Here is a 27,701-nt window from a genome sequence, read left to right as displayed (position 1 = left end):
ATAATTATAATTCTATACAATTCAATCAAGGTGATAGTGGGGAAAACACAAATATATATACTGTATGTAAGTTTCATGGCAATTCTAGAGAAAAAAAATCAAATGTGCTGTGAATTAGGTGAAAAGCATTTGTTTATTTAATCCAATCAATTATTTTTTTGTACTCGATTTAGTGATGCTATCTAAAATTAAATTTTCGGATAACAGGTTAATCAATTTATTTACTACATAGGGGAACTGTCTACGGCATACTGTTAGGTCTGTCCTGGAAACACGCGGTAATTTGATGGCGATCTGAAATTGTAAGCTGGAAAGTATGGAGTGAAAGTATTTTTGGATCTATTGATATAAAGTATTAAATTTTTTATATAGAGTTGTCTCACTGTCAGAACCGCGAATTCTTCATAAAGTAAGTGACTGGGATATCGTCTCGGCCTTTGGAGAGCAGCTTTTAGTATGTGCCTCTGAATCATACCTATTTTATTGAAATGAGTGTCTAAGGCACCCCCCAAAATCCTTATACCATACTGAAATATGGGTTGGGCTTAATCTGAATAGACCATCATCAATAACTTTAAATCTCCAACACTGCTCAATCTGTAGAATTTATGAACTTATTTCATTATTTATTATGAACTTATAGAATTTATTTCATTTTTTTACACATATTATCAATATGTACATTCCACTTCAGACGAAGTACCTTGAGAAGTTGATTGAATAAAAGCCTATATCAGTTTTTACATAGCTAATTCTAGTTGAGTTCAAAAAATTCTCGTACTTCCTTGAATTTTCTATGAAATTCGAATTTTAAATGGAAAGTCAAGCTCTATAGAGGAAATTCACAATCGATTTCAATATGAAATGTTATCTTCGAATTTCGTGAGATGTTCTCTGTCACCTTCTCTCTAACTCACCGACTTCGTGAGGCGTGAACTCAGCCACCACCCTGTTGCCTGCGTCTGGATGGGTGACCTTGACAGGCAGTCTCCGCTGTGTTGGTGACGTAGCTGTCACGTCTATAGTAGCCCCGGCGCAATCCACGTACACGTATGCAGGTCTGCCGGCAGCGGTCATCTTTATGCCTGAGCCACTGATGGCTACCTGGCCAGGTTCCAGAACTCGGCAGGTGAACGGCGAACCTGGAAAATGACGAAAAATGTTACAAATTTGAGAGGAATAGGGGGAAAAAATTGTTGAAAGATATAGTTTTGTATCAAATCATGGTGTTGTGTTACAAGTTGCATGATACTGTATCATTATTGAGGTGATACTGTATCATGTGTGGTGATACAATAGAAGAATGATACCATAAGAAGATATTAAATGGTATAGATCGTTCGATCATGTTCCAAATTTGAAGCCAATTACTGTCGACTACTGTCTGAATACAGCAGAATATGGACAGAATATAGAATATTTATTGATTTATTTATTCATTTCATTGACAATCACAAATCATGATTATAATATATAATATGATTGGGAGAAGACAACAGGCATAGCACAAAACTGTCTTCTCCCAAATTTTTACAAATAAAAGTTTCAAAAAAGAATGAGGTTAGAATTATATACACCATATTATACTGTAGAAGTTTTCTCTGCTACTGTCTATTATTTAAGTTTTGTTGGGAGTGTAAGAGTGTAAGAAGGGCACAGTACGAGAGACTACCAGCGTCACATAGCTTCACCAAAAATATCTACTAGGCCTATCGGCTTCAGTTAACAGTGGAATTCCAAGCATGAACATATACCATGAGATATCTTCTTATGCTATCTTTCTTTTATCTATGGTTTCACCATAAATGATACAGTATCACCATACATGATACAATATAAACACAATATGATAGAGTATCACCTTAACTTGATACACAACACCATAATTCGATACAATTCTCCCAAACTTTGAATGAATTCTACAAACCTCTTTGATATCACCATAAATGATAAAGTATCAACACAATGATGCAGTATGAACACAATATGATACAGTATCATATCAACTTGATACGCAACACCATCATTTGATATAAAACTTCTAAACTTTAAATGAACTCTACAAACCATGGGATATCCTCTTGTACTATCTTTCCTCTTTGATATCAACATAAATAATAAAGTATCAGCACAATATGACACAGTGATAGAAAACTACCAAACATCGAATGAATTCTACAAAGACAATGGGATATCTTCTTATGCTATCTTCCCCCTTAATATCACCATGAATGATAAAGTATCACTACACATAGTACAGTATCAACACAATATGATACAGTATCATGTCAACTTGATACAAAACACCATCATTTGATATAAAACTTCTAAACTTTAAATGAACTCTACAAACCATGGGATATCCTCTTGTACTATCTTTCCTCTTTGATATCAACATAAATAATAAAGTATCAGCACAATATGACACAGAATCAACACAATATGGTACAGTATCAACACAATATGATACGGTATCATCTCAACTTGATACAAAACACAATAACTTGATACAAAACTTTCAAACTTTGAATGAATTCTACAAACTGTGGGATATCTTCTTGTACTATCTTTCCTCTTTGATACCACCATAAATGATAGAGTATTACCACGCATGATACAGTATCAACACAATCTGATACAGTATTATGTCAATTTGATACGAAACACCATAATTTGATACAAATCTCCAAAACTTGGAATGAATTCTACAAACAATGGGATATCTTCTTGTACTATCTTTCCTCTATATTATCACCATAAATGATACAGTATCACCACACATGATACACTATCAACACAATATGATACAGTATCATTTATACTTGATACACAACACCATGATTTAATACAAATCTCCCAAACTTTGAATGAATTCTACAAACAATGGGATATCTTCTTGTACTATCTTTCCTCTATATTATCACCATAAATGATACAGTATCACCACACATGATACACTATCAACACAATATGATACAGTATCATTTATACTTGATACACAACACCATGATTTAATACAAATCTCCCAAACTTTGAATGAATTCTACAAACCATGGGATATTTTCTCAGGCTATCTTTTCTCTATGTGGTTATAGACAGAAATCTGCTTCCGTTATCGTTTCCCTATGATTTAATCATCATGATTTCATAACGAGCAGCTGAGGATTTATTTATTTCATTATTTAATTAATAAATAGAAAATGAATGAATAAAATAATTGATTTATTACCTGGTATGGGCTCTCCATTGAACCTGACGCTAAGGTTATGAGGAGCAGCTTCCCTGGGTTTAAAGTTAACCCTGAACTTGGCATTTCCTTCAGATTGCACATAATTGGGAACATTACATCCGTTCACTGAAACTATTATCTCCAAGTTACCGGCTCCTGCTTGTGATGCATTTACTGAAAAAGAGATAAAACATTTAAATTATTTTATTCGTCCATTTCTCTATTGGAAGAGAAAGGAAATCATGAAAATTATCTGATTCGTCCATTTGTCTATTGGAAGGAAAAGAAAATCATGAAAACTATCTGATGCGTCCATTTGTCTATTGGAAGGAAAAGAAAATCATCTAAATTATCTGATTCGTCCATTTGTCTATTGAATGGAGAAGAAAATCATCTAAATCATCTGATTCGTCCATTTGTCTATTGAATGGAAAAGAAAATCATAAAAGTTATCTGATTCGTCCATTTGTCTATTGAATGGAAAATGAAATCATAAAAATTATTTGATTCGTCCATTTCTCTATTGAAATGAAAAGAAATTTCTTTGTCAATTCAAAGAAATATCAATTCATGAGCTTCAAGCTGTAAGTACAGATTTCAATATGATTATCTCAGCTCAGAAATCGAAAGTAAAGGCATTTCGGGGCAAGTGGCCCTTGCATTCCAAAATAGTTCTAATCAATATAATAATGGAACAGGTGAGCAACTTTAAATATCTCGGCTGTGATGTATCCTATGACAGAGAATATGATATACCTCAGAAAATAGGAAAGTTTAACTCAATTTGTGGAGTCATTCACCGAACATTAAAGGGTAAGGCCAGAAAAGAGACTGAGATTAAGTTCTATAGGACAATCCCTTTAATGACATACGGTAGTGAGGTATGAACAAAGACCAAGAATGATGACTCACTAATTCAGGCATCAGAGATGAGGTTTCTGCGCAGCATTCAAGGATACTCGAGACGAGACCACATAAGTAATGAAACAATTCGAAGTGAGTGCAATGTGCAACCACTAACAGCAATCATTAAAAAATACAGAATGAAGTGGAAAAATCACCTGCGTCGTATGCCACCAACTCGTCTTCCACTAGAAGCTTGGAGGTTGCAGTTGGATGGCAAAAGAGAAGTCGGAAGACCGAGGAAGCGGTGGACACCGGAACAGGCTTTACAAGCCTAGTCCATGATGGATGATGATGAAGGAAGAGAAAATCATAAAAATTACCTGATTCGTCCATTAGTCTATTAAATTTTCATCTATTAATTTAATTTTCGGTTTCTTGAGAACAATTGATAGAAATTGATGTGATAGCTTACTTCCAAAGTAGACAGGTTTGCCAACTGTGCCAGAGTTGATATCGGTGACCTTGACCTTGGTAGCGTCGTAGGCCTTCACCAGGAAGGGACTCCCCTCAACATGGGCTCCACCCAGTTTCACCTCTACGCTGTGGTCACCTGGAAATCAAACATATTTCAAGTTTTGGTAAAACAAAATAAATCTTATAGCACCATTTATTATTTAAAAAACTTTAAAATAGTTGAACAACTAGTCTCGGTTTACACCATCTCCAGGTTCTAAAATAAAACCTATTATTTATTTAGAACCTGAAGATGGTGTAAACCGAAACTAGTTGTTTAACTATTTCAAAGTTTTTTTTAAAGAATAAAGGGTGCTATAAGATTTATTCTGTTTCATTAATTTAAAAGCAGCCCATGTCAATAAGTGTTTCAAGTTTTGGGTATATTTCTTTTTAATATTCATCTTTTATTTGAGAGAAAATTAGGAAATTGAAGAAGTTTTGGACGATAGCCTGTTTATTCTTTTCCGACTATTGTATTGTTTGCTATATTCAAAAATAGATGAATAAATATCTATTTCATTCATAATTCAGTAGCCAGTAATCAATAGCATGGGGAAACAACAGCATAAGTAGATATCCCATGGTATAGGGCGTTTATGTCACAACTTTTACTGTTATCTCAAGCCTAGTCCACGTAGTTCTTTCCTGTGAAGCTTTATGACGCTGGTAGTCTCTCATATTGTGCCGTTAATACATTCTTACCCGGTCAAAACAGTAAAAATCGACAGTAATCGGCTTGAGATAACAGTAAAAGTTGCGACATAAACTTCCTATACCATGGGATATCTACATACGCTATTGTTCCTCTATGTCAATAGTCGTGATTAAGATCCAGGTATCCCCGAATTAATCGTGACAATTATGTTACAAGTAAGGAGCCCCTCGAGCTGGAGAACTCGCTCATAAACAGTTCTATTGAACTGTATCGATTCGAGTTAGGCCAGGATTAGACTAAACGAGAATTCTAGACTCTAGAGCAGTGGTCGCCAAACAGTTGATCGCGAGCTACCGGTAGCTCGTGGGGTAGTTTTTGGTAGCTCACAAATATGCTTGGGTTGTCAACCATGCATTGAGAAACATGGCTACAAAATTTTGTATTTCTCACAGATATAACTGAGAAGTTGAATGATTTAAATTTGCAGCTTCAAGGGAAAGATAAGGACATCAATGGAATGATTTGAACTGTAAAATCGTTTTCCAAGGAGCTTGAGATGTGGGAAAATAAGGTCGTTCAGTTTGAATATAGACACTTTTCCAGCCTGAAGAAAATGAATGACGAGAAAAATCCTCCACAGCACCTAAGCAATAACCAAGAATACGTTACAATTCAGACTTGAGACAAGAGTTTGATCAACGATTTCAAGATTTTAAAACATTTTGGTGGAGATCAGGCTTCAGTTGAAATGGAATTCTCAGATCACTTTCCACAACTGGGAATATTTGGCCTCAAGTCCCCAAAGAAAAATATCCAATTATTATTCAAGTTGCATTGAGGTTGAAAGCTATGCTCAGCTCTACCTACTTGTGTGAATCATCTTTTTCAAGTATGAAATTCATAAAAAATCGATATAGGAACATTTTTTGGACAACTGCATCAGAATGGCCGCTACAACGTTTACTCCAAACATAAAGAAAATACTTGATGACCAAAAAGAGTTCCACTGCTCTCATTGAAATGTACATTTCAACTTTTGTTATACTTTTTGCTATGAGATAAACAGATTTCAACACTAGAAATGTAATAAAAGATACTGTCTTTATTCTAATATTGCTTGGTAGCTCATTAGAAGATTTATAAATGCTGTTCTAGCTCACAGGCTCATAAGTTTGGCGACCACTGCTCTAGAGCATGAAACACATGAAAACAAGCCAACATATATGAAGGATTGCAAAATTATGCCTTCAAAAGTGAATGAATCCAGTACAATGTGGATTCTAATGGCTGTAGAACTTTTGAACTGGCTTCATCGAGAAATTAATAATTAATCTTTGTTCACAATGTAGATAACAAAGGAAAAAGAACAGAACCTAATCTTCTACAAAAATCTCTTGAGGCACTCTTTATATTTATCTACCCTTTAATTATGTATTTTCATGAGTTACTGTTACTGTTTATGTTACTGTTACTGATACTGTTTATGTTACTGTTACTGTCACTGTCACTGTAACTGTTACTGTAACTGTTACTGACCGACATCAGTTGGAGTGAACTGTGAACTGAACCGTCCCGGGGTGTCTAGTGGTTTGACAGAGACAGGCAGGGCAGTGCGAGTGGGAGAGAGCACCTGTACGTGTGGCGTGCCCAAGGATGCTTCACACTCAACCACAAACACCGCCATCTTGTCAACGGATACCTTGTCTTCGCAGCCGGATAGCACAACACGCGCTGCGTCACTAACTGTGCAGGTGAACGGTGAACCTGTAAAACAAAAACATGTAAACAAATTAATTTTTCTCAAAATTTCAAAAGAGTTCCTTGTCGAAGAGAGACCAGACGACAAAGGGGTTGTAACTTTCAGTCTGCTCATCGTGGGTTCGAATCCCGCCGATAGGAATGGATGTTTGATCATCACATTAAATTACCCTCGCATTTCCATTATCAACAAACAAGTAAAAACCTCATGTGGGAATAATTTATTTATTTATCACATTGTGTACAAATACTTAACATGAGGAAAGGCACAACATGCTCATGCCCAAAACTGTCCCATTTCCAATTTATACTATACTGTCCAAATCAAAATTTTGGTTATGTCACTTTCACTCTTTAAAATACAATTTACGCTCTTCAATACTCGCATCCCCAATCCACTTTACAGAAAACTACAGCTGTTTGGGATGTTTTTTTTCATTATCATCCGCGTATATTTGTATATATTTTTATATCTGGTCATTTATGTTCAACTGATTTCGAAAACGGCTGTAACGGTTTTCACGTAATTTGGAACATAGTGGGTTTATGATATAAAAATTCGATTGCACTAGGTCTCATCCTTGGGAAAACTCGCTAAACGACATCAAAAGGATAATTCATCCTTGGCTGAAACAGCTGTAGATAGTAAAAAAGTGAGTGAGCGAGTGAGTATGTGAAAAATCAAAATATCGCATCCCCGAAATTCATAATATGACATATAGCCGCTGTAAAATATAAACACGATCATTTTAGAGAATTGTGTTCTGTTTATCAATAAATAAAAATAACGAGCGAAGCTCGGTGCCCCGATATTGTTCATGATATAACCATGCTATGTCAAAAGATTCTTGGACATTATAGATTTGGTAAAGTTGGTATAATATAAATAAATATAATTCTATTGCCATTCAACAAATATCGTCAACATACAGTGTGGCATGAGGCATAATGAGTAGTCCACAAGCGCTGCGTTACCAATATATTATTCACTCCCTATTTATTTTTATAATTTTTTACGATTTTTTTGCTAGCTCAAGCCGATTACTGTCGAATACTGTCTAGCCTATCATAAAACTGTTTTGTTGGGAGTGTAAGAACGGCACAGTATGAGAGACTATCAGCGTCACATCGCTCCACCAAAAAATCTGGTGTGGCACACTCACACAACTTTCCTTGCCGTTATGAAAATTGATCACCTGACGCTAGTGTTCCCGCGCATCACAAGTCTACTATTCAAAGATTTGAGCCAGCTGGTGACAGGGCAATAACGCTGGAGACACACATGAGGTCTGCTATCTCTTCATAGTGAATGATTCAATAGAATCAACAATAATTTGCAATTGAATAATCACATTTTTTCGAATTTAAAGCTTATTTTCAATTTTAGGTGAAAATGTTACTGAACATTAATTGTAGAGATTTTCATGCTCAATCTACTCCACTTGATTTTTTTTTTTTTGTTTCAATTTTATCTGAAGCCTGATAATTGGGAATCTATCTGCATTGCTGGGGCGGAGCTCCTGAAATTCTTACAGATATGGGACTTGTGGCAGTTGATAGAGCTTATCGATGACTATTTTAGGTATGAATTTGATTAAAATCGTTGGAGCCGTTTCCGAGAAAATCACGAAAAACCCTGTTTTTGACAACATTTTTGCCATTTTAGCCGCCATCTTGAATTGCATTTGATCGAAATTGTTCGTGTCGGATCCTTATAGTGAAAGGACCTTTAGTTCCAAATTTCAAGTCATTCCGTTAATTGGGAGATGAGATATCGTGTACACAGACGCACATACACTCATACACATACAGACCAATACCCAAAAACCAGTTTTTTGGACTCAGGGGACCTTGAAACGTATAGAAATTTAGAAATTGGGGTACCTTAATATTTTTCGGAAAGCAATACTTTCCTTACCTATAGTAATAGGGCAAGGAAAGTAGAACAACTACTAAGACTCTGTTAACAGTGAAATTTGCAACATAAACGCCCTATACCACGGCATATCTTCTTATGCTTCATTTTCTCTATTATACTACTCTCTAACGTTAGTAGACTGTCTACTTACTTTGACTACTCTACTATATACTATCTCTACTGTATGCTATACCTGGCACATCCTGTCCATTGAATCGCAGGTCGACGGTATGTGGCAAGGCTTGTCGTGGCATGAATGAGATGGCATACGTGTGTTGACCTTGAGCCTGTGCCGAAGTGGGTACACGACCTCCATTCACTGTCACCTCCAGGTTGCCGGGACCTGCTTGGCTGGTCTCAACTAGAAAGTGAGAAGTTCAATCAATTAAATTTAATATGTTAACAATAGTAAACAATAAGCTTACAAAATTGAAATGAGAAATGATTAATTGATTGATTGAGTACTTTATTTATGTAGATTACAATATATACTGGCTTATACACTTATAAACAATAGCTCACAATACAGCAAAATTGAAGATGAATTTACATAATATAGACTAAGAAAATAATTATTGAACTGTATATGATATGAAAAAGTAATTTGTAATATAATAACAATAGATAATTATATTGTTATGCATCTACATAAATTGGCGGAGCTTTGGTCACATCAATGTCCATTCGTTGGAAAGAATATTAAAAATATCCTCCCCACTAACTCTCTACCAAAATTGATGGATGAATTTACGAAATTGAAATGGGAAATAAGGAATAAACTTACAAAATTGGAAGGGATGAATAGTCTATTATTTAACGAAAATCCCAATCAAATGTTGTAAACATTTGCAGTAGCAGAAGTCTTTGGGGTTATTTACAGCATTTAATTTGGACTTTCATTCAATAATAAATTAATGAAGGTTTTGTGGAACCGACTTATTGTTACCGTACTGTCTAACTTTCCTCTGTGAAGATGTTGATATATATAATAACATAGTTTTGTGACACCCCGTCAACATAGTCAACAAATGATTAGGCAACAATGCGATGGTAGAAAAAGGTAGGAATTAGAGAAAGGAATTAGTATTATTCAACGAAAATCCTAATTCAATGCTGTAAATATTTGCAGTAGAAGAAGTCTTCGGGGTAATTTACATCATTTAATTGGGATCTTCGTTTAATAATAGTTATCCATTAATTAGCATTTGAACAAATGGAACTTCCAATTTATTTCCATGTGTGAAAATTGGAAGGTTTCGTCAAGTAAGGAGAATGGAGAAGGTTTATAAAGGAGAATGGGTAAAAAATAGGTGGAGTTCTCCAGTCTTGAGGGCTCACAACTTGGAGCTCCAAATTCTATCAGTAGGTGACAGTAGATAGGCCTACAGTGAGGTCCACGTTATAATGGCAGTGGAGAAAGATAGCAGAACAACGTTGCCGATCCTCTGTCTTCTCAATGCCTTCTATAGACGGTAGCTGATACAGGTTTATTGACTGTTAACTGTTCATTAACTGTTCATTAACTGACAGTTAATATTAACTGTTCATTCTGGTTTAAAATAATCATTTTATTTTATTAAGCAAGAAATTATATTTTCAAATAATTTTTGGATGAATTTTCATAATTAAGATGAAATATTTTGTTAATTAATGTTTTATTCTTCATTGTTAAATGACGATTTGGCAACAGAGCAAAGCGAGAAAGTTGCATATCTTGCTTCCTGCTCTATAAAATCACATTTTTCATTTAAATTTCACTATCTATACATTCTACAGTGAGGTCCACGTTATAATGGCAGTAGAGAAAGATAGCAGAACAACGTTGTCGATTCTCTGCCTTCTATAGACGGTAGCTGATACAGGTTTATTGATGTAATATTAACTGTTCATTCTCGTTTAAAATAATCAATTATATTTTATTAAGCAAGAAATTATATTTTCAAATAATTCCAGGATTAATTTTCATAATTAAGATGAAATATCTTGTTAATTGATATTTTATTCTTCATTGTTAAATGACGATTTAGCAACAGAGCAAAGCGAGAAAGAGATAGCGCTATCTGCTTTGTTGAATGATAGACAAGGACAGCAAGATCAAACACTGCCATTATAACGTGGACCTCACTATAGGCCTGACCACTCTCAATATAGATCTCACCATAGATTCACGTACAAATAACCTAAATTTTCAATACAAATTTATTATAAAATATTTATTATTATTATTATAGGACAGCATTGAATTCCACCAAGACATCACCAACAATTTCCGATGCATTCTGTCATCTATCAGTCAATCTACCAGGCCTATTTGTCATCAACAAGCTTTCTAAAACTTTTTAAAAGCTCTCGAAGTTTGAAAATATTCATCGAGTTCTCAGCCAAATTAGAAACAATTTTAACGCTCATGAAAAGTTCAAATCGTCAAACAAAGTATCAAATTATATGAGTCCAAATACAATTTTCTTCCTCTTTACAACTATTTTCTTAGAATTATTTTTGATCGCTAGTTTTCCAGTTATTGACGTTTCTGAAAAAAATATGGAAAAATCAACATTGATGTTGATCTTATTGATCGTAAACTAAAGTCTGTAGTGAGGTCCACATTATAATGACAGTGTTTGATCAGAAAAATGGTTTTGCTTTCCTTGTCTATCATTCAACAAAGCGGATAGCGCTATCTCTTTCTCGCTTTGCTCTGCTGCCAGATCGTCTTTTAACAATTTAGAATTAATAATCAATCAACAATATATTCCATCTTGATTATGAAAATTCATTATGAAATTATTGAAAAATATATTTTCTTTGTAATAAAATTTAATTGATCATTTTAAAGGAGAATGAAACATTGATATCCTATTATATTAAGCAAGCAATTTCTGTATTTATATATCTGGTTATTTTTATATCTGTTTTTTTTGTTTCTGGGTATTTTTATACTGGTTTTTATATCTGTTTTTTTTATTTCTGGTTATTTTTATACTGGTTATTTATGTTTAATGGATCTCGAAAACTGCTGTAACGATTTTCACGAAATTTGGAACATAGTAGGTTTATAATATAAAGATTCGATTGCACTAGGTCTCATCCTTGGGAAATCTCGCTGAACGACATTAAAAAGATAATTTATCCTTGGCTGAAACAGCTGTGGATAGTAAAAAAGTGAGTGAGCGAGTGAGTATGTGAAAAATCAAAATATCACATCCCCGAAATTCATAAGATGACATATAGCCAGCTGTGAAATATAAACACAATCATTTTAGAGAATTGTGTTCTGTTTATCAATGAATTAAAGTAACAAGCGAAGCTCGGTGCCCCGATATTCACATCAATAAACCTGTATCAGGTAGCTACCGTCTATAGAAGGCATTGCCGAAACAGAGAATTAGCAACGTTCTGCTATCTTTCTCCACTGCCATTATAACGTGGACCTCACTATAGTAACTAATGAACTTCTAATCATATTTTTAATTATTGTGACTCGACAAAATTACTCCATCAAGAAAAAACTGAAACACTCAATCAAATTATATGAGTCTTATTGGAAAATCCCTTTTCCAACCGAAAGCTTAAAATGAGATTTCGACTGTTAGTTTTCTTTCAATTGACATACCTCTTTCTTTCTTTCAAGCACACTCCACCAAGAAGCCTGTTTTTGTATTATTCTAGAAATCTGTGAATTTGAATTGATTGATATCGAAAAATCGACATATCTCGTAAACTAAGGTCCTTATAAAAAACTTTCATTAGACATTACTTGTTGCAAATTTCATGTAGAATCCAAGGTCTTCGGTTATTACACATATCGTGAGACAACCTATATAATCGGGAATGGTAAAATAATTTTCGCCACACTGCACAGAAAGCAGCTGTTTTCCAGTCCCTACGTAGATCTGAAAGACCTTGTTTGCAGACGACGTCAGAAAAGGGTTTCTTTTCCGGTCTAGGCCAGAAAGTTGTCTCTTTCCAGCCGCTCATGGAAGTAGTTAATAAGTCATCCGCTAGATCGGGCGAGTGTCCACTTTCATCATCAGCTGAAGTCGCCATGATTTCAGTTCCAGTTTCGAATCAAACTAATTCGCTTAAAATAATTCGCTTATTCAAAATAATTTATTCAATTATTTATTGTTGATTAGTGCATTCCGAATTTTCAAAAATGCTTGAAGATGACTGTGGTATTCTAAGTGAAATTTTAAAAGAATCTGAAATCCTGACTGCAAATCTTCTACCACTAAAATCAAGAGATAGGTACGATAGCTCAACGAGTATTCTTTATTTATTTTGTCAGCAATACCTGTAGTGTGGCGAAAAATATCGTTCGCACCACGGGCAAAAATGTTTTTTCAGCTCTCAATCTTTTCTAGTCCTCGGCCTACGGCCTCGGACTTGAAAACCGATTTCGAGCTGGAAAAATCTCATTTTCTGCTCTAGGTGCGAAATATACTATTTTGAAAATACAGTGATACCAACCTAGGAAAGTGACAGCCTGCCCGACGGTTCCACGAGGTGTGGCTTTGACCTTGATAGCGTTGACATCGTAGACCTTGCAGGCGAAGGGTGACCCAGCCACTGCCACGTGCTGGTAGTTGACCGCTATCTTATGTTCGCCGACAAGTCGTGGACAGAACTCCACCTTGAACGTCTGTTGGCCGCTCTCTTTTCACCTGAGCGGGCACTGGCTGACCGTTCGGCCCTAACACATCATGGCGTTTGGGTCAACATTTGTGTTATTGGGGAGAAGAAAGAGAGAGAGAGTGAGAGTGAGAGAGAGTGAGAGAGTGAGAGAGAGTGAGTGAGAGAGAGAGAGAGAGTGAGAGAGCGAGTGGGGAGTGAGAGAGTTTAGGATGGCGTTAATGGAGGGTAAAAACATGTTAAAAATAGAAATGAGAAGGAAGAATGGATGACGCTGATGGAGGAGGGAGTGAGAGAGTTTAGGAATGGAGGGTAAACACATGTTAAAAATAGAAATGAGAAGGAAGAAGGAATGACGCTAGAGGAGGAGAAGAAAGCGTTAATAGGGGATGAACGATTGTTTTAGAGAGAAATGGAGGAGGATATGGAAAGAGAGAGAGGGTTGAAGAGAGGAAGGTGAGATACCTAACAAATGGCGTTAATAGAGGAAAAAAACTAGTTGAAAAGAGAAATGGGATGGGAGAAAGGGATGGTTGAGGAAAGAAGAAAATTAAGAAAAAGGGAGAGGTAAGATGCCCAACACATAAGGCGTTAATTGGGAATGAACGACTGTTTTAGAGAGAAATGGAGGAGGATATTGAAAGCGAGAGAGGGTTGAAGAAAGAAAGGTGAAATACCTAACAAATGGCGTTAATAGAGGATAAAAACTAGTTGAAAAGAGAAATGGGATGGGAGAAAGGGTTGGTTGAGGAAAGAAGAAAGTTGAGAAAAAGGGAGAGGGAAGATACCACATCATGGCGTTAATGGAGGATAGAAAATTGTTTAGAAGAGGAAAGGTGGAAATTATAGTTGTTGGAAGAAAGGGAAGGGAGAGAGTAACAAGGGAGGAATGATAAACGGGGGATAACAATTTGTTTTAAAAGACGGTAGGAAGATATAGAGAAGGTAAAAACAAGGAGGAATTATTGTTGTTGGAGTGAGTAATTGCGTTATCAGCTGAAGAGCAGAGAGAGAGAGATTTGATTGATTGATTGATTGATCAGCCGCCTTTATTAAAAACCTAGGAGGGCGAAGTTAGGGCGCAGCCGGCCCTCTCTTACACTTAACCCTCCAATACAATTCTAAGTAAAACTAAAACACTGTAGAGAGAGAGTGAGGAGGAGGAACTAGCGGACGATAATCCAGTACAGTTAGAAATAAATTTAGAGTAGAGGCTAGGTTACTGGGAAATTTTGTTGATTGAGTCGATAAATTAAGGAGAAGGAGAAGTAGTTGAATGGGGGAGTGGAGAAAGATAATGAGTAATGAAAGCGAGAATAAATGCAAATAGGAGTGAAATAGTAAAGTGTTTGGAAGAAGAACGTGAAGAGATATAATGTTTGAAAGGGTAGAGTGGAAAGGGAATGAATAGAAATAGGAAAGAGACAAAGCATAGGGAATACTAAAGGTGAAGAGGAGAGAAGAATAGAGAAACTGGAAATGAGAAACTACAAAGGTGGAGGAGAAGGATCGTGAGGATTGGGTAATGGATGCGTGGAAAAAAAAAGAAAGAGATATTGGGAAGAATATGGAGGTGAGAGAAGAAGAATTTTAAGAGACCATAGAAGGAAAATATAGATATTTCAATTGAACGAAGAGAGAAAGGAAGAGGCTGAGGAGTGAAGATCGTGAAAATTATGAGCGCAAAGGACGGAATGAATGAAAGAGGAGAGATGAGTTATTGGATTATTTTCATCATAATCAGAAGCATATAATACGATATTAGATATAGCGTCATACGATGAACAATTTACAAAATTAGAGGATTAAATCAAAGTATTAAAAATGATGAACAAAGCTTAAAATAGTATTGCATAATAATAAATGAACTTAGTAGGTTATAATATATTATGAGACATCCAATAGTAGAATCACTCACATGCTGAGTGTATACCGCTGAATTGATGCTGAAGTTTCAATGTTTTTATGACATCACTTGTGCCAAAAACATGTTTGTGTAACATCTATGTAGTTCATAAACATGTTTTTTTCGGAGAGTAACATAAAATTGTGCACATGCAGAAGTAGAATCATAATTTGTGTACCCTTTCCCTATGGGAACATGCTTTGAGAATAATTGGAGAGGATGTCTAGAGAGAAGTCAGTTTTACAATTTCCAGGATAAAACTATATTTGATGTTGAAAATGTGATTCCTACAATAAAGGAAGGTATCTATCATAATATCTGAATATTATTCAGTTATGAATTCAATAGTTGGAATTTAATTGAAATGTTAACTGAGGTCTTATTTATCGTGCTTTAAAAATTAAGTTTGTTTTTCAGTACCTTTTCAAAATCATTTCTTTAATATGTGAATATTCCCTATTTATATCTGAAATATGAAATATTATAAAATAGCTGTTCTATTTTTGGTTTTGGAGCATCTAAATTCGAAACCTACTTTGTGAGCATATTAATTTAAGGCTGTGCAAAGGCTAAAAATAAACTTTCTATAGTGATATTTTTCATACTTTTTCGATTCTTTTATCATTAAGCTATGAAAATGAAGAAGTTTTTTCAGCGAAAAATTTTTTCCGATCATTACTTTTCGAGATATTAGCGCCCAAAGTTTAGATTTTTGGGACAGGAAACTTCAAGTTGGGTAAGAGATAAATCCATGAGATTCAGAGGATACATTTTTCAAGGTATTGTTGATTGAATAAAACAAAGATTTTCTGAAAATATCAATTTTTGAGAAAGTTATTCCATTTACTGAAAATGGCTTTTAGTTGATTAGTTATTTTTGGTAAATTGAATAACTCTCTCAAGAATTATTAATATTTTCAGAATTCGTTTGTTTTTTTCAGTTAACAATACCATGAGAAGTTTATCCTTCAAATTCTTCAAATTTCATGGATTTATCTCTTACCGAATTTGAAATGTTCTGTCCCAAAATTTAAACTTCAGGCGCTCGTATCTCAAAAAGTAATGATCGAAAAAAATGTTTTCCCAATAAAACTTTTTCATTTTTATAGCTTGATGATATAAAAATCGAGAATCTTTGAAAAATATCACCAATAGAAAGTCTTTTTTAGCCTTTGCACAGCCTTACGACTGAAAATTTCGTGAAGTGAACAACTACAAGACTTATCGGACTATGTGTAGCCTTATCTAAATTTGGGAGAGGAATAGCACAAGGTTACCTTATTTTTCCTCTCCCTATCATTTTGATGATGTACTTATTGTATGATTGATCTAATAAAGAATATAATGATATTTCAATTCCAGATCTTTATTGTATTCAATGTAGTAAATAGTGATTTTATTTTCATATTTTTGTGATTCAAATTAGAATAAATTCAATAAAGATTATTTATTGAAATCAAGTTTGGCTAACCAGTATGCTATACAATATTAATTACTACATGGTTTTATTTAGTCACTCATTAAAGTAACATTAGATAATTTTAGTTTAACATTATTCACTCGAGTTATCAATTATTATCATTATTATTCCTATCTATATCGTAGTAACTTCTTATACTAATTAGTTTATGAAATCATAATAAAATATAATAATAGAATCTATATTGTTTAACAAGAGAGTATATTGCACTAAAAGTTATTTAATTTGAATAATCATTTTTTTTCTGTTAAAGCTTAGTCAAGGGTGAGCGAATACATTATACAAAAGATAGTGAAGATATTGATTTATCGTACTAAAAATAAATGATAGTAAATAATTACTTGCTAATAATAGTAGAAATACGGTACCTAATGAAACTAGCAAATTTTATAAGAAATCTCTAATTAATTTTTAGTATTACAGTTGTTTTGTGAGTGTTGTTATGGTACTTTTCCATAATGAAAACACAAATTAAATTGTCAACCACTTTTCATTATTATAAAATATTATAATATACACAGAACCTGGTTACATGGCTTCACCAGCCATATCTTCAGCTAAAGATGTGGTAAAACCACGAAACCAGGTTATGTGTATATTATAATATTTTATAATAATAAAAAGGGGTTGACAATTGAAATTTGTGTTTTCATCATAGAAGAGTCCCACAATATCACTCACAACACAACTGTAATACTAAAAATTAATTAGAGATTTCTTATAAAATTTGCTAGTTTCATTAGGTACCGTATTTTTACTGTTATCATCTAGATTCAAAGTTATTACAATACAAAACATTAGGATATTCACTTGAATTCAAATTTTAGAGAGCAGTAAGCAAAATAAAAAACTAGAAAACATTCAGGGAAGAAATACAGAAATAAGCGTTACTAACCCTTCTCATTGTTTGGGGGAATTTCTCGTTGTAATATTGGTAACAATCCCAAAACCAGCACCAAGACCTTCACCAATTTAACACCGATATATCACCAAATTTCAGTTAGCCATCCACCAATATCAGTGTAAAAAATTGAAGATTTTAGTGATATTTTGCCAGTGCAGGAGGTGAATTCTAAAATAAAATCTATTAAATCGTTTATTTAATCGATTTTAGGTGTTATTTTGGTGATTTGTGAGAAGGGAGAGAGGAGGAAAATCGTGTAATGCAAAACGGGGATAAAGGTGTGTGTGTGAGAGAAGAAAACAGAAGAGAAAGAGAGAAGTAGAAGAGAGAGAGGATCAATAAAGTCGTAATCTGCGTTGATTCCCACCTGTAAGAAAGAGAAAGAGCATATAAACTAAAGTGAAGACAGAGAGAGACAAGCAAACGCGTGAAAAGATATAGAAATCGTGTAGAAAATTGTCTCAAATTTTTTTAAGGTTGGTGCAAACCAAGGGGATTGTGCAAAATTGTGAAATTTTCTGTGAAGTAGATTCAATTTTCGTAGTAGCACATATGAATGGTCCACTGCAGAAACTAGACATGTCCAAAAAACAAACTTTTCAGTAGAGACAAAAAACTGTTTTTCTTGTTAATCACAATTTATAAAAATTCTTTGAAAAACACTACTTCATTGACATGGGCTACTTTTAAATTAATAAAACAAAATAAAATCTTCTAGCACCCTTTATTTAAAAAAACTTTAAAATAGTTGAACAACTAGTTTCGGTGATATTACACCATCGTTAGGTTATAAAATAAAATAAAATACTATTTTATTTTATAACCTATTTAAAAAAAAAACTTTAAAATAGTTGAATAACTAGTTTCGGTGATATTACACCATCGTCAGGTTATAAAATAAAATAGAATTTTAACTAGTTGTTCAACTATTTTAAAGTTTTTTTTTAAATAAAGGGTGCTATAAGATTTTATTTTGTTCTATTAAATTCTTTAAAATATGACACATAATTGGTTGATAGATGAGTAAGTTTTGTGAAAGGTGCCCTTTTTCGCATTTTTTATTTGTTCAGTATTTCAGTTTTTGTTTTGTGGACATGTCTGTTTTTTGCGGTAGTAATGTGATATATAATTTGTTTGGCTAGTATAATAGAGAGGAATCAGAAGGATGAAATCATTCAGAGTTTTAATTTCCAGATATTTCTTATCAAAATTCAGCTGTTGTAGCTATGGTGAAAGTGATATTTTCGAGCTCAAAATTTAAGTGATTTTATTCTATATTTTGTGAATATTTGAAGTTTGGTTTTTGTTTTAACGGAAGTTTCATTATCAATCTATCTAAATTTGAAATTCTTTGTTTTATTCTGATTCATAGTTTCAGATTGAAGATTTGGTGTTGAAATTGAAGTGAACATAACCTACATAATATTTGGACGATTTGTGACAAAATCAGGAAATTGAAGAAGTTTTGGGCAATAGCCTGTTTTTTCTTTTCCGACTATTGTATTGTTCGCTCTATCTAATAAATAAATAAATAAATAAATAAATAAATAAATATCTCAGTAATTTTCGAGTCAAGAAAACAAGAAGCTTCTCAACAAACAGAAACTACTAAAAAGTTAAAGTACTTTGATATTTGAAGAAATAACTACAAGATACTCACACTATAGCCATGCTCTAATGTTTCATCTCTTTCCTGTATAGGGCTACTTGTAATATGAATAGAAAGAAAAAGAAAACTCTCAAATATCATTACTTCATACCACTTGAAAATGGCATCAATGCTGAAACATGCTGTGATGAAATAATTCAAAAAAAGATACTAAAATTTTTATTTTTCATTTTGCACTGCTTTAATCCATTTCTTTATCACTTGTTTCTAGGGTTTCTGAAGTTATTCCAATTCATTACATAGGAATTCTTAGTTTCTCGATGTACTTTTTCATGAATTCAAAAATTTTTGTCATTAATTCCTCATGAACATGTTTTATGGAGTTAACCTAACCTAACCTAACCTAACCTAACCTAACCTAACCTAACCTAACCTAATAATACCATAGAGAAACTATAGCATAAGTAGATATCCCATGGTATAGGGAGTTCATGTCGCAACTTTTACTGTTATCTCAAGCCGATTACTGTTGATTATTGTCGAATTTTACTGTTTTGTTGGGGTGAGAGTGTATTAACGGCACAATATGAGAGACTACCAGCGTCATAAAGCTTTAAAGGAAAGAACTACGTGGACTATCGGCTTGAGATAACAGTAAAAGTTGCGACATAAACTCCCTATACCATGGGATATCTACTTACGCTATTGTTTCTCTATGTTAATTCTTTCTTTACCACTTGCTTCTAGGGTTATTGTTGAAATGGAGTTATTTCAATTCATTACATAGGAATTCCCACACAGGAATTGCTAATCCAACACTGCCATTATAACGTGGACCTCATTATAGTGGTTTAAGAGTAATGAATGAAATTTGATCAGTGGTTTGGAGGACACTCACCCTCTACATTAACTTCGATGTCGTCTAAACTTCCGGCTACATTGCTCATTGTGAAATAGGAATTGGTGCCTAGGGGGGCACAAGACAAGGAGCCGCCTGTGACTAAGGGAAAGTCACCTACCACTCTGGCTATAAACGGGGAGCCTGAAATCAAAACAAAATAAATGTTCATTTCCCAAAAAAAAACTAAAACTACAACATCAATTACACAAAATATTAGATAAATTACAATTACATACAATAGTTAGTTACAATAAAATATTATAATGTGTCCTCTACTTGTTTAGTTTTTTCTGTGTGGAAATTGACCTACTCCACTGTGGCGTACCATGTTCTAGAGTAGGTTTTGTTAGTTTTTTGGTAAATATTGGTTAGATTACAATTAATATTATTAGAATTTTACAAGAGATTTTTACTAAATAGATTGATAAATTGTTCGCCAAAAAAGCTTACATCAATATGAAATGGGTAAGTAGAATAATTGTTTGATAAATTTTGCAGCATTCATTGGTTCGTGTGAATAGTTTCACACAAAGTCTGAGAATTTGAAACAAATAATATACATTATTCATTTATCAAGAGAATATGATATTCTCTGATTATTTAATAAAAATTTGCTCAATTTATTGAATTATGAGCCAGTTATTCCATTCCCAATCATTTGTCAAGAGAATATGATATTCCCTGATTTATTCAATAATAATTTTCTCAATTTATTGATTTATGGTCCTTTTATTTTCTTCCCAATCATTTACGATAATTCTATGTTTCTACCATTGTTGAATGAATGAATCGTTTTGTTCTTTCGTGACCAACAAACGATTTGGCAACAGTGCGACGGTGGAAGAGAGTAGAGCTGTGTGAGTAGATAAATGTTTATTTATTTATTTATTTATTTATTTATTTATTCAAGGTGATACACATACTATAATTAGGAAAGAAAAAACAGGCAATTGCCCAAAACTTCTTCAGTTCCTGGATTTTCACATATTAAAAATAGTCCAAACAATTAGGTTAAGTTCAAATTTTGATTTCTGCCAAAGTTTCCGCACCATCCGAGGAAGATAACACAGATATAAAATTGATTTTGAATTTCACAATGTTGATATAAAGCCGAAAAACAATAATCAATCCTAAATTCAATTAAATTAATTGAAATAAATTAAAAAATTTGAAGACAAAAATTAGACACTCACTTTCAGCTACTTTACAGCTGTTTATTGAAATGTGTGAAATAAAATTCAATCCCAGGGAGAATAGATGGATGTAAACTCCATCTGTTTTGTCTAATGACGGACAAGGATAGCAACACCAATTTTCATCAGGTGCGACCTTTATAACCTGTTTCTCATTATAATCCATGATTTTACAACTTTCATATGAAGACACAAGTTAAATTAACTATTCTAATTGATTCAAATCAAATCAAATAAAATTCATTCATCAAAAACAATTACATTACAAATTAGAATACTATAGCAATAAAACAATTAGAACAATGAAGTTTTATATGCATTGAATAATTTCTTAATAGGCAAAGATAATTCAATGAATATCACCCCACTATAAATGATATGCGTTGGGGTATAAGTAATTAGTTGCTTGTTGCGTGTTATAATTACTATTTACAAACTTCATTCAGTGATATGGGATTAAAGTTTTTTATAATGAAATTAGTAAAAATTTATAATACACAAATTTATAAGATAAATATCATTTTTCTATATTTCAAGTTTCAATATTTACAATCTAACTAAATTTTCTACTCCAATATCAACTAACCAAAAAAAAATAAACTTTTCTTGAACCTGTGTCTATTGAATTCTTCCCTAACGTAACTTGGAATTGGATTGTCAATTTTTGGTCTCAAATATATGTAGTTTCTTTGCCTAAATGTAGTGTTCATCCTTGGTACTATTGAATACGTGTTTCTCTGCCTTGTTTGATGGTTATGATCTGCCAGTCTTATGTGTTCGTTGTTTCTCCTCATTCGCGTGATGATAGCCTGGATGTAGAGTTGTCTTACACTCAGTACTTTACTGTCCTTGAAAAGAATGTTCGTGGGGAATTGATTCTCCTTGAATCCTATTATTTTTAGTATTCGTTTTTGAAGTTTATAGAGAGGTTCAACATGTATAAAATTCGTAGCTCCCCAGATAATGACGTATCTTAAAATTGATTGCACCAAAGAAAAATAAACAGTTTTCAATGTCTCATAGTTGAGGATTTTACGGAGTTGATAGAATTTGTAGAGAAGCTTTCTGATCCGAGTAATTGAGAGATTAATGTGTTTGTCCCATTTAGATTTGTTGGATAAATTAGTAGGCTATAACGTTTTTCCTAAACACAAAATAGATCTACTATTTCAATTGGCTGTTGATTGAAATAGTATCATTTCTATTTAAAAACACCAAAAAAATCAACTACTTTAATTATTATTGATTGCTGAATAATATTGTTATTGATTACTGATTGATGAATAATATTGTTATTGATTATTGATTGATGAATAATATTGTTATTGATTATCATATTGGAGTCTCACCAGGCACAGCCTCCTTGTTGAAATGAATACTGATGACGTGATCAGTTGGTTCTATGGGGACAAAACTGACTGCAAACTTGGCGTTGCCTTTGGGGTGCACTTGAGTGGGAATGTTGGCACCCCTTGCGCTGATTGTGATTTCCAGGTTGCCTTCGCCTGCTTGAGATGCGTCCACTACAAACATAAAAAGAAAATCATGATCATGAGAAAATTGAAAGAATAGACGATTCAGATAACAGCGATATAGATAACATAGATGGAAATGATAATACAGACGATGAAGGGAGAAGAAAAGAAAAGAAACTACGAAAAGAAGAAGAAAGTAAATCATAAGAAATTTGATTTCAAATGTAGTCCATAACAAGGCGGTATAGATAAATAATAGTAATGAAGATAAGGCTGGCCACCATGATAAACAGGACATGTTTTGTCATCAGATAGAAGCTCCTAACATATAATGAACAACCAATAACAATAAATAAACCACTGGAAAATTACACATTATAGTGATAGAAGAATAATTCCACCTCAAATGGAGTAGCGAAGAAAAAATAAATTACAAAAATCATAGTTGACCGAACGAAGTGAGGTCTAAGATTCAAGTCGACGGTTTGGCATTTCTCTTAATGTTTAAATGTTTATATGTTGTTCATTTACGGCGAAACGCGGTAATAGATTTTCATGAAATTTGACAGGTATGTTCCTTTTTAAATTGCGCGTCGACGTATATACAAGGTTTTTGAAAATTTTGCATTTCAAGGATAATATAAAAGAAGAAAGGAGCCTCCTTCATACACCAATAATGGAGTAAAAATCAGACTATAGAATTATTCATCATAAATCAGCTGACCAGTGATTACACAGATGTGTGGAGAAGCCAGTCTATTGCTGTATTTCCATAAGGTCTATAGTTTCAATCAGGTACTTGTGGATGAGAATACTGCGTGAGGTCTACTGGTCACATAACTACTAGTAATAAAGATAAGGCTGGCCACCAGAACAAGTTTCAATCAGAGACCTTGAAGAGGTATGCATCTTTAAGCTGGGTGTACACCAAAGTTATTAACAAAATGTTAACAAAACAAGTTAACAAAAATGTAAACAAAATGTTAATAACTTAATCCTCATAGATTCTATTAGATTGAACGGAAGTTGACAAACTCATATGTTCATCATGTGTATGATAAGTTATGTCCAATCAAATATAATCTAAAAGGATTGAGTTATTAATATTTCTTAAATAAATTTGGTCTAATCGCAGCTTTAAGGTCTTTGGTTTCAATATTTTGTTTTGCAGTCATGGTATTATTATGCGTGCCCATTAGTATCAATATTCTCACATTCAGAAAAACTAATTTAATAGGTGAATAAAAATAAACAAATAAACTAAATAATGCTGGAGAAATTATAATATTTTTGATTCTAAAAAATAATTTCCATCAGATAGAAAGATCATCACGGAACTGGATGAATTATATCATATGAAATAAAAATTCAAACGTGAACTGAGTTTGTTAACATTTAAAATAGTTGAGATCTGGTACTTGTGGATGAGAATACTGCGTGAGGTCTACTGTTCACAGAACTAATAGTAATAAAGATAAGGCTGGCCACCATAACATGCATGATAAACAGGTGTTATTGATCATGCAGACAAACACATGTTCATAATGCATGTTTTTCCATCAGATAGAAGCTCCTAACATAAATTCTATTATGCCTGTGGTACTTTTCTATAAGTTGTGTAATTCCGATGATTAAATAAATAAAAATAAAATAAATAAAATAAAATGAACAACCAATAACAATAAATAAACCACTGGAAAATTACACATTATAATGATAGAAGAAGAATTCCACCTCAAATAGAGCAGCGAAGGAAAAATAAACCACAAAAAAAATCATAGTTATAAGACGCTGACATCAACAATTTTGGCTGTAATGAGACAAGAATGTATGACGACATATGTATCATTCTTGTTCATCTTGCATGTCCTACTGTTAGTGTACAGCCTCATGGGAGTAATATCGTCAGTAAAAAGTTCACTGATATGTAGAAATCCAGCTCTATCTGTTCATGAATGAAGTTCATAAAAATATAATCTTTTTCTAATCCATAATTTATTGCAGTATGAGAAGACTGTTCAGTCTTCAAGAATAAAAACTTCGTATTACTTTATAGGATTTATTTTATTTATTCATTGTATAAAATACTATAATCATAATACAATTATGCCATTGGAGGAAAAACTAGGCTAAGTCTGTACTATTTCTCTCCAAAAATTTTGATAAAATGTTAATGTTGTCCAAAAGATAAGGTTATATAGTCACACACTGCTTCGTCACTTGATTTTCGGTCCAGAAATGATGATTTAAAATTTTGAATTTTGATGGTTGATTTACAGAATATAATTATTGAACAGATTATACATACTAGTAGTTATCTGTGAACAGTAGTAGATCTCATGCAGTATTCTCGATTAGATTAGATTAGATTAGATTTCTTTATTTATGTATGTTTCAATATTTACTGGCTTATTAAAAATACTTAAAAATACTCTAATTATAAAACAGAGCGCACCCATTATTTTTTTCAACGTCCTCCATATTGTTTACGATGTTTATTAAATGACGATAATGCTAGTTATTCAACGAGTTTCACAAAGTATGAATAATTAATCAATGAGAATAAATATAGAATGCAATTAGAAAAACGATAATATAATAAATTCATAAATGGATTGATTGATTGATTGAGTACTTTATGTAGATTACAATATATACTGGCTTATACACTTATATACAATAGCTTACAATACAGCAAAATTATAGATGAATTTACATAATATAGACTAAGAAAATAATTATTGAACTTTATATGATATGAAAAAGCAATTTGTAATATAACTGTAGATAATAATCATATTGTTATGCATCTACATAAATTGGCGGAGCTTTGGACATATCAATGTCCATTCTTCGGAATGAATATTAAAGATATCCTCCCCACTAAATCTCTACCAAAATGGATGAGAGACTAGGAAGAAAGAATGAATATAAACTGGAGAAAGCGTAATGTGAACACAATAAGACTTGACCTATTTCTGACTATGTGTAACCTTATCTAAATTTGGGAGAGGAATAGCACAAAGTTACCTTATTTTTTCTCTCCCTATCATCTTGATGATGCACTTATTGTATCAATCAATCAATCAATCAATAATAAAAAATGAAGAAGGATGAAGAGGGAAGGAGGAGGAGAAAGTGGAGGAAGGGGAATAGGTGAAGGAGGAGGAGGGTACATCCAATCTGAATCCACATTTTACAATTATTCACAGATTTTGTGAGAATTCTTCTTCTTCTTCTTCTGGTTCCTTCTCCTATCGGAGGTTGGAAATCATCACGGCAATTTTCACTTCATTGATTGCAGACTTGAAAAAATTCTTATTCAACATGTTTATAATAATTAGAGCTAGCAGTATCTTATATTCACCTGTGAACTGTAGACTGTTGCCGACATGCCCCTGAGGCAGGGGACCGACATGAACCCTCCTGGAGTCATATGCCTTGGCTATAAAGGGTGTTCCCGAAACAGGGTGGCCGTTGTACTCGACCGAGATGGAGTGAGCGCCCACCTCGCGGGCTGTGAACTCAGCTGTGAATCCACTGTGAACGTTGCCTGTCACTTTGACTGGTAGCTCGCTGTTCGGACCTGTACAAACAATCACAGAGAAATTGGTCAGTTCAACAATGAATTACAAGAAAATAATGTTATGTGAAATGTGATGAGTAATTTGTATAAAAGTGTGAACAGTTCACCGGAGATTGATAATGCTGTATCAACCGAAATGTTATCTAGATTTTTTCATAAATTTGCGGATGGACAATATCATAGAAGAAATATAGCATAAGAAGATATCTCCTAGTATAGGTAGTTCATGTCTCAAATTTCAAGCCGATTACTGTCGACCACTGTCTATTATTACTGTGTTGTTGGGAGTGTAAGAGTGTAAGAATGACACAGTATGAGAGACTACCAGCGTCACATAGCTTCACCAAAAACAACTACTAGGACTATCGGCTTGAGTAAACAGTGTAATTTGGGACATAAACCCCTATAGTCCAGTCACTATATTCATTGGTGCATGCAATTTATATTGTAGTTCTGATTTTTAATATATTATTTGGGTACATAAGAGAAGTCCAGAACCAATTTCTTCATGCAAAATTTCCTTGTGCTAGATACAGGGTGGACCAAAAACCTCGTAATTTCGGCTCATTTTCCAGTTTTCAGCTATTTCTGCCAAATCTCGTAATCGGACAGAAAAATTTTCTAGAATATGAAATTCTGAATCAAATGAAATCATTCGGAACTCTCTATCTCCAATGGGTACTGAGTTATTATTTTTCAAAAATGAGTGAAATTTGAAGAGAAATTCAATTTTTGATGAATTTTAGATTTTGATCAACAATATCTTCCGATTGTTACCATTTAGATGTCTAATTCAAAATCCCTCTGGGCGTATTTTTGTGCTCTACAATCTGAGATCAGGTAGAGCGTTTTATCTCATATAGATTTACAGGTACACCTTACAACAATGCTCCTAATTTTCAGCTTCAACCATCATCACCAACTACATAGTCTTCACATTGATATTTCGCACAATGACATAAGTTCGTAAGATTATATTCTATGAGAATCACCCGTAAGATGCACTTCATTTCAGTATTTCCTAGTGGAGAGGAGCGCTTAAGAACACCTCAAGAATCAAAATTTCAAACACTTATAACTTCTGACGCAATGC

General features: G+C 33.3%; 1 protein-coding gene across 1 annotated transcript in view; it reads right to left on the bottom strand.

The window, feature by feature from the left end:
- LOC111059285 (filamin-C) overlaps positions 1-27,701 on the bottom strand; it is a 102,558-nt gene that overhangs the window by 37,786 nt on the left and 37,071 nt on the right. The window contains 10 exon segments of the mRNA XM_039440354.1: positions 918-1,142; positions 3,230-3,403; positions 4,548-4,685; positions 6,783-7,010; positions 9,116-9,283; positions 13,393-13,582; positions 13,584-13,615; positions 20,352-20,495; positions 22,897-23,070; positions 26,390-26,608. Of these exon segments, the coding sequence (XP_039296288.1) occupies positions 918-1,142; positions 3,230-3,403; positions 4,548-4,685; positions 6,783-7,010; positions 9,116-9,283; positions 13,393-13,582; positions 13,584-13,615; positions 20,352-20,495; positions 22,897-23,070; positions 26,390-26,608 (1,692 nt within the window).

The sequence above is a fragment of the Nilaparvata lugens genome, chromosome 13 (assembly GCF_014356525.2).
Source record: "Nilaparvata lugens isolate BPH chromosome 13, ASM1435652v1, whole genome shotgun sequence".
Classification (NCBI taxonomy): domain Eukaryota; kingdom Metazoa; phylum Arthropoda; class Insecta; order Hemiptera; family Delphacidae; genus Nilaparvata; species Nilaparvata lugens.
Note: the sequence above shows the minus strand (reverse complement) of the source record. Positions and strands in the feature narration are given on the sequence as shown.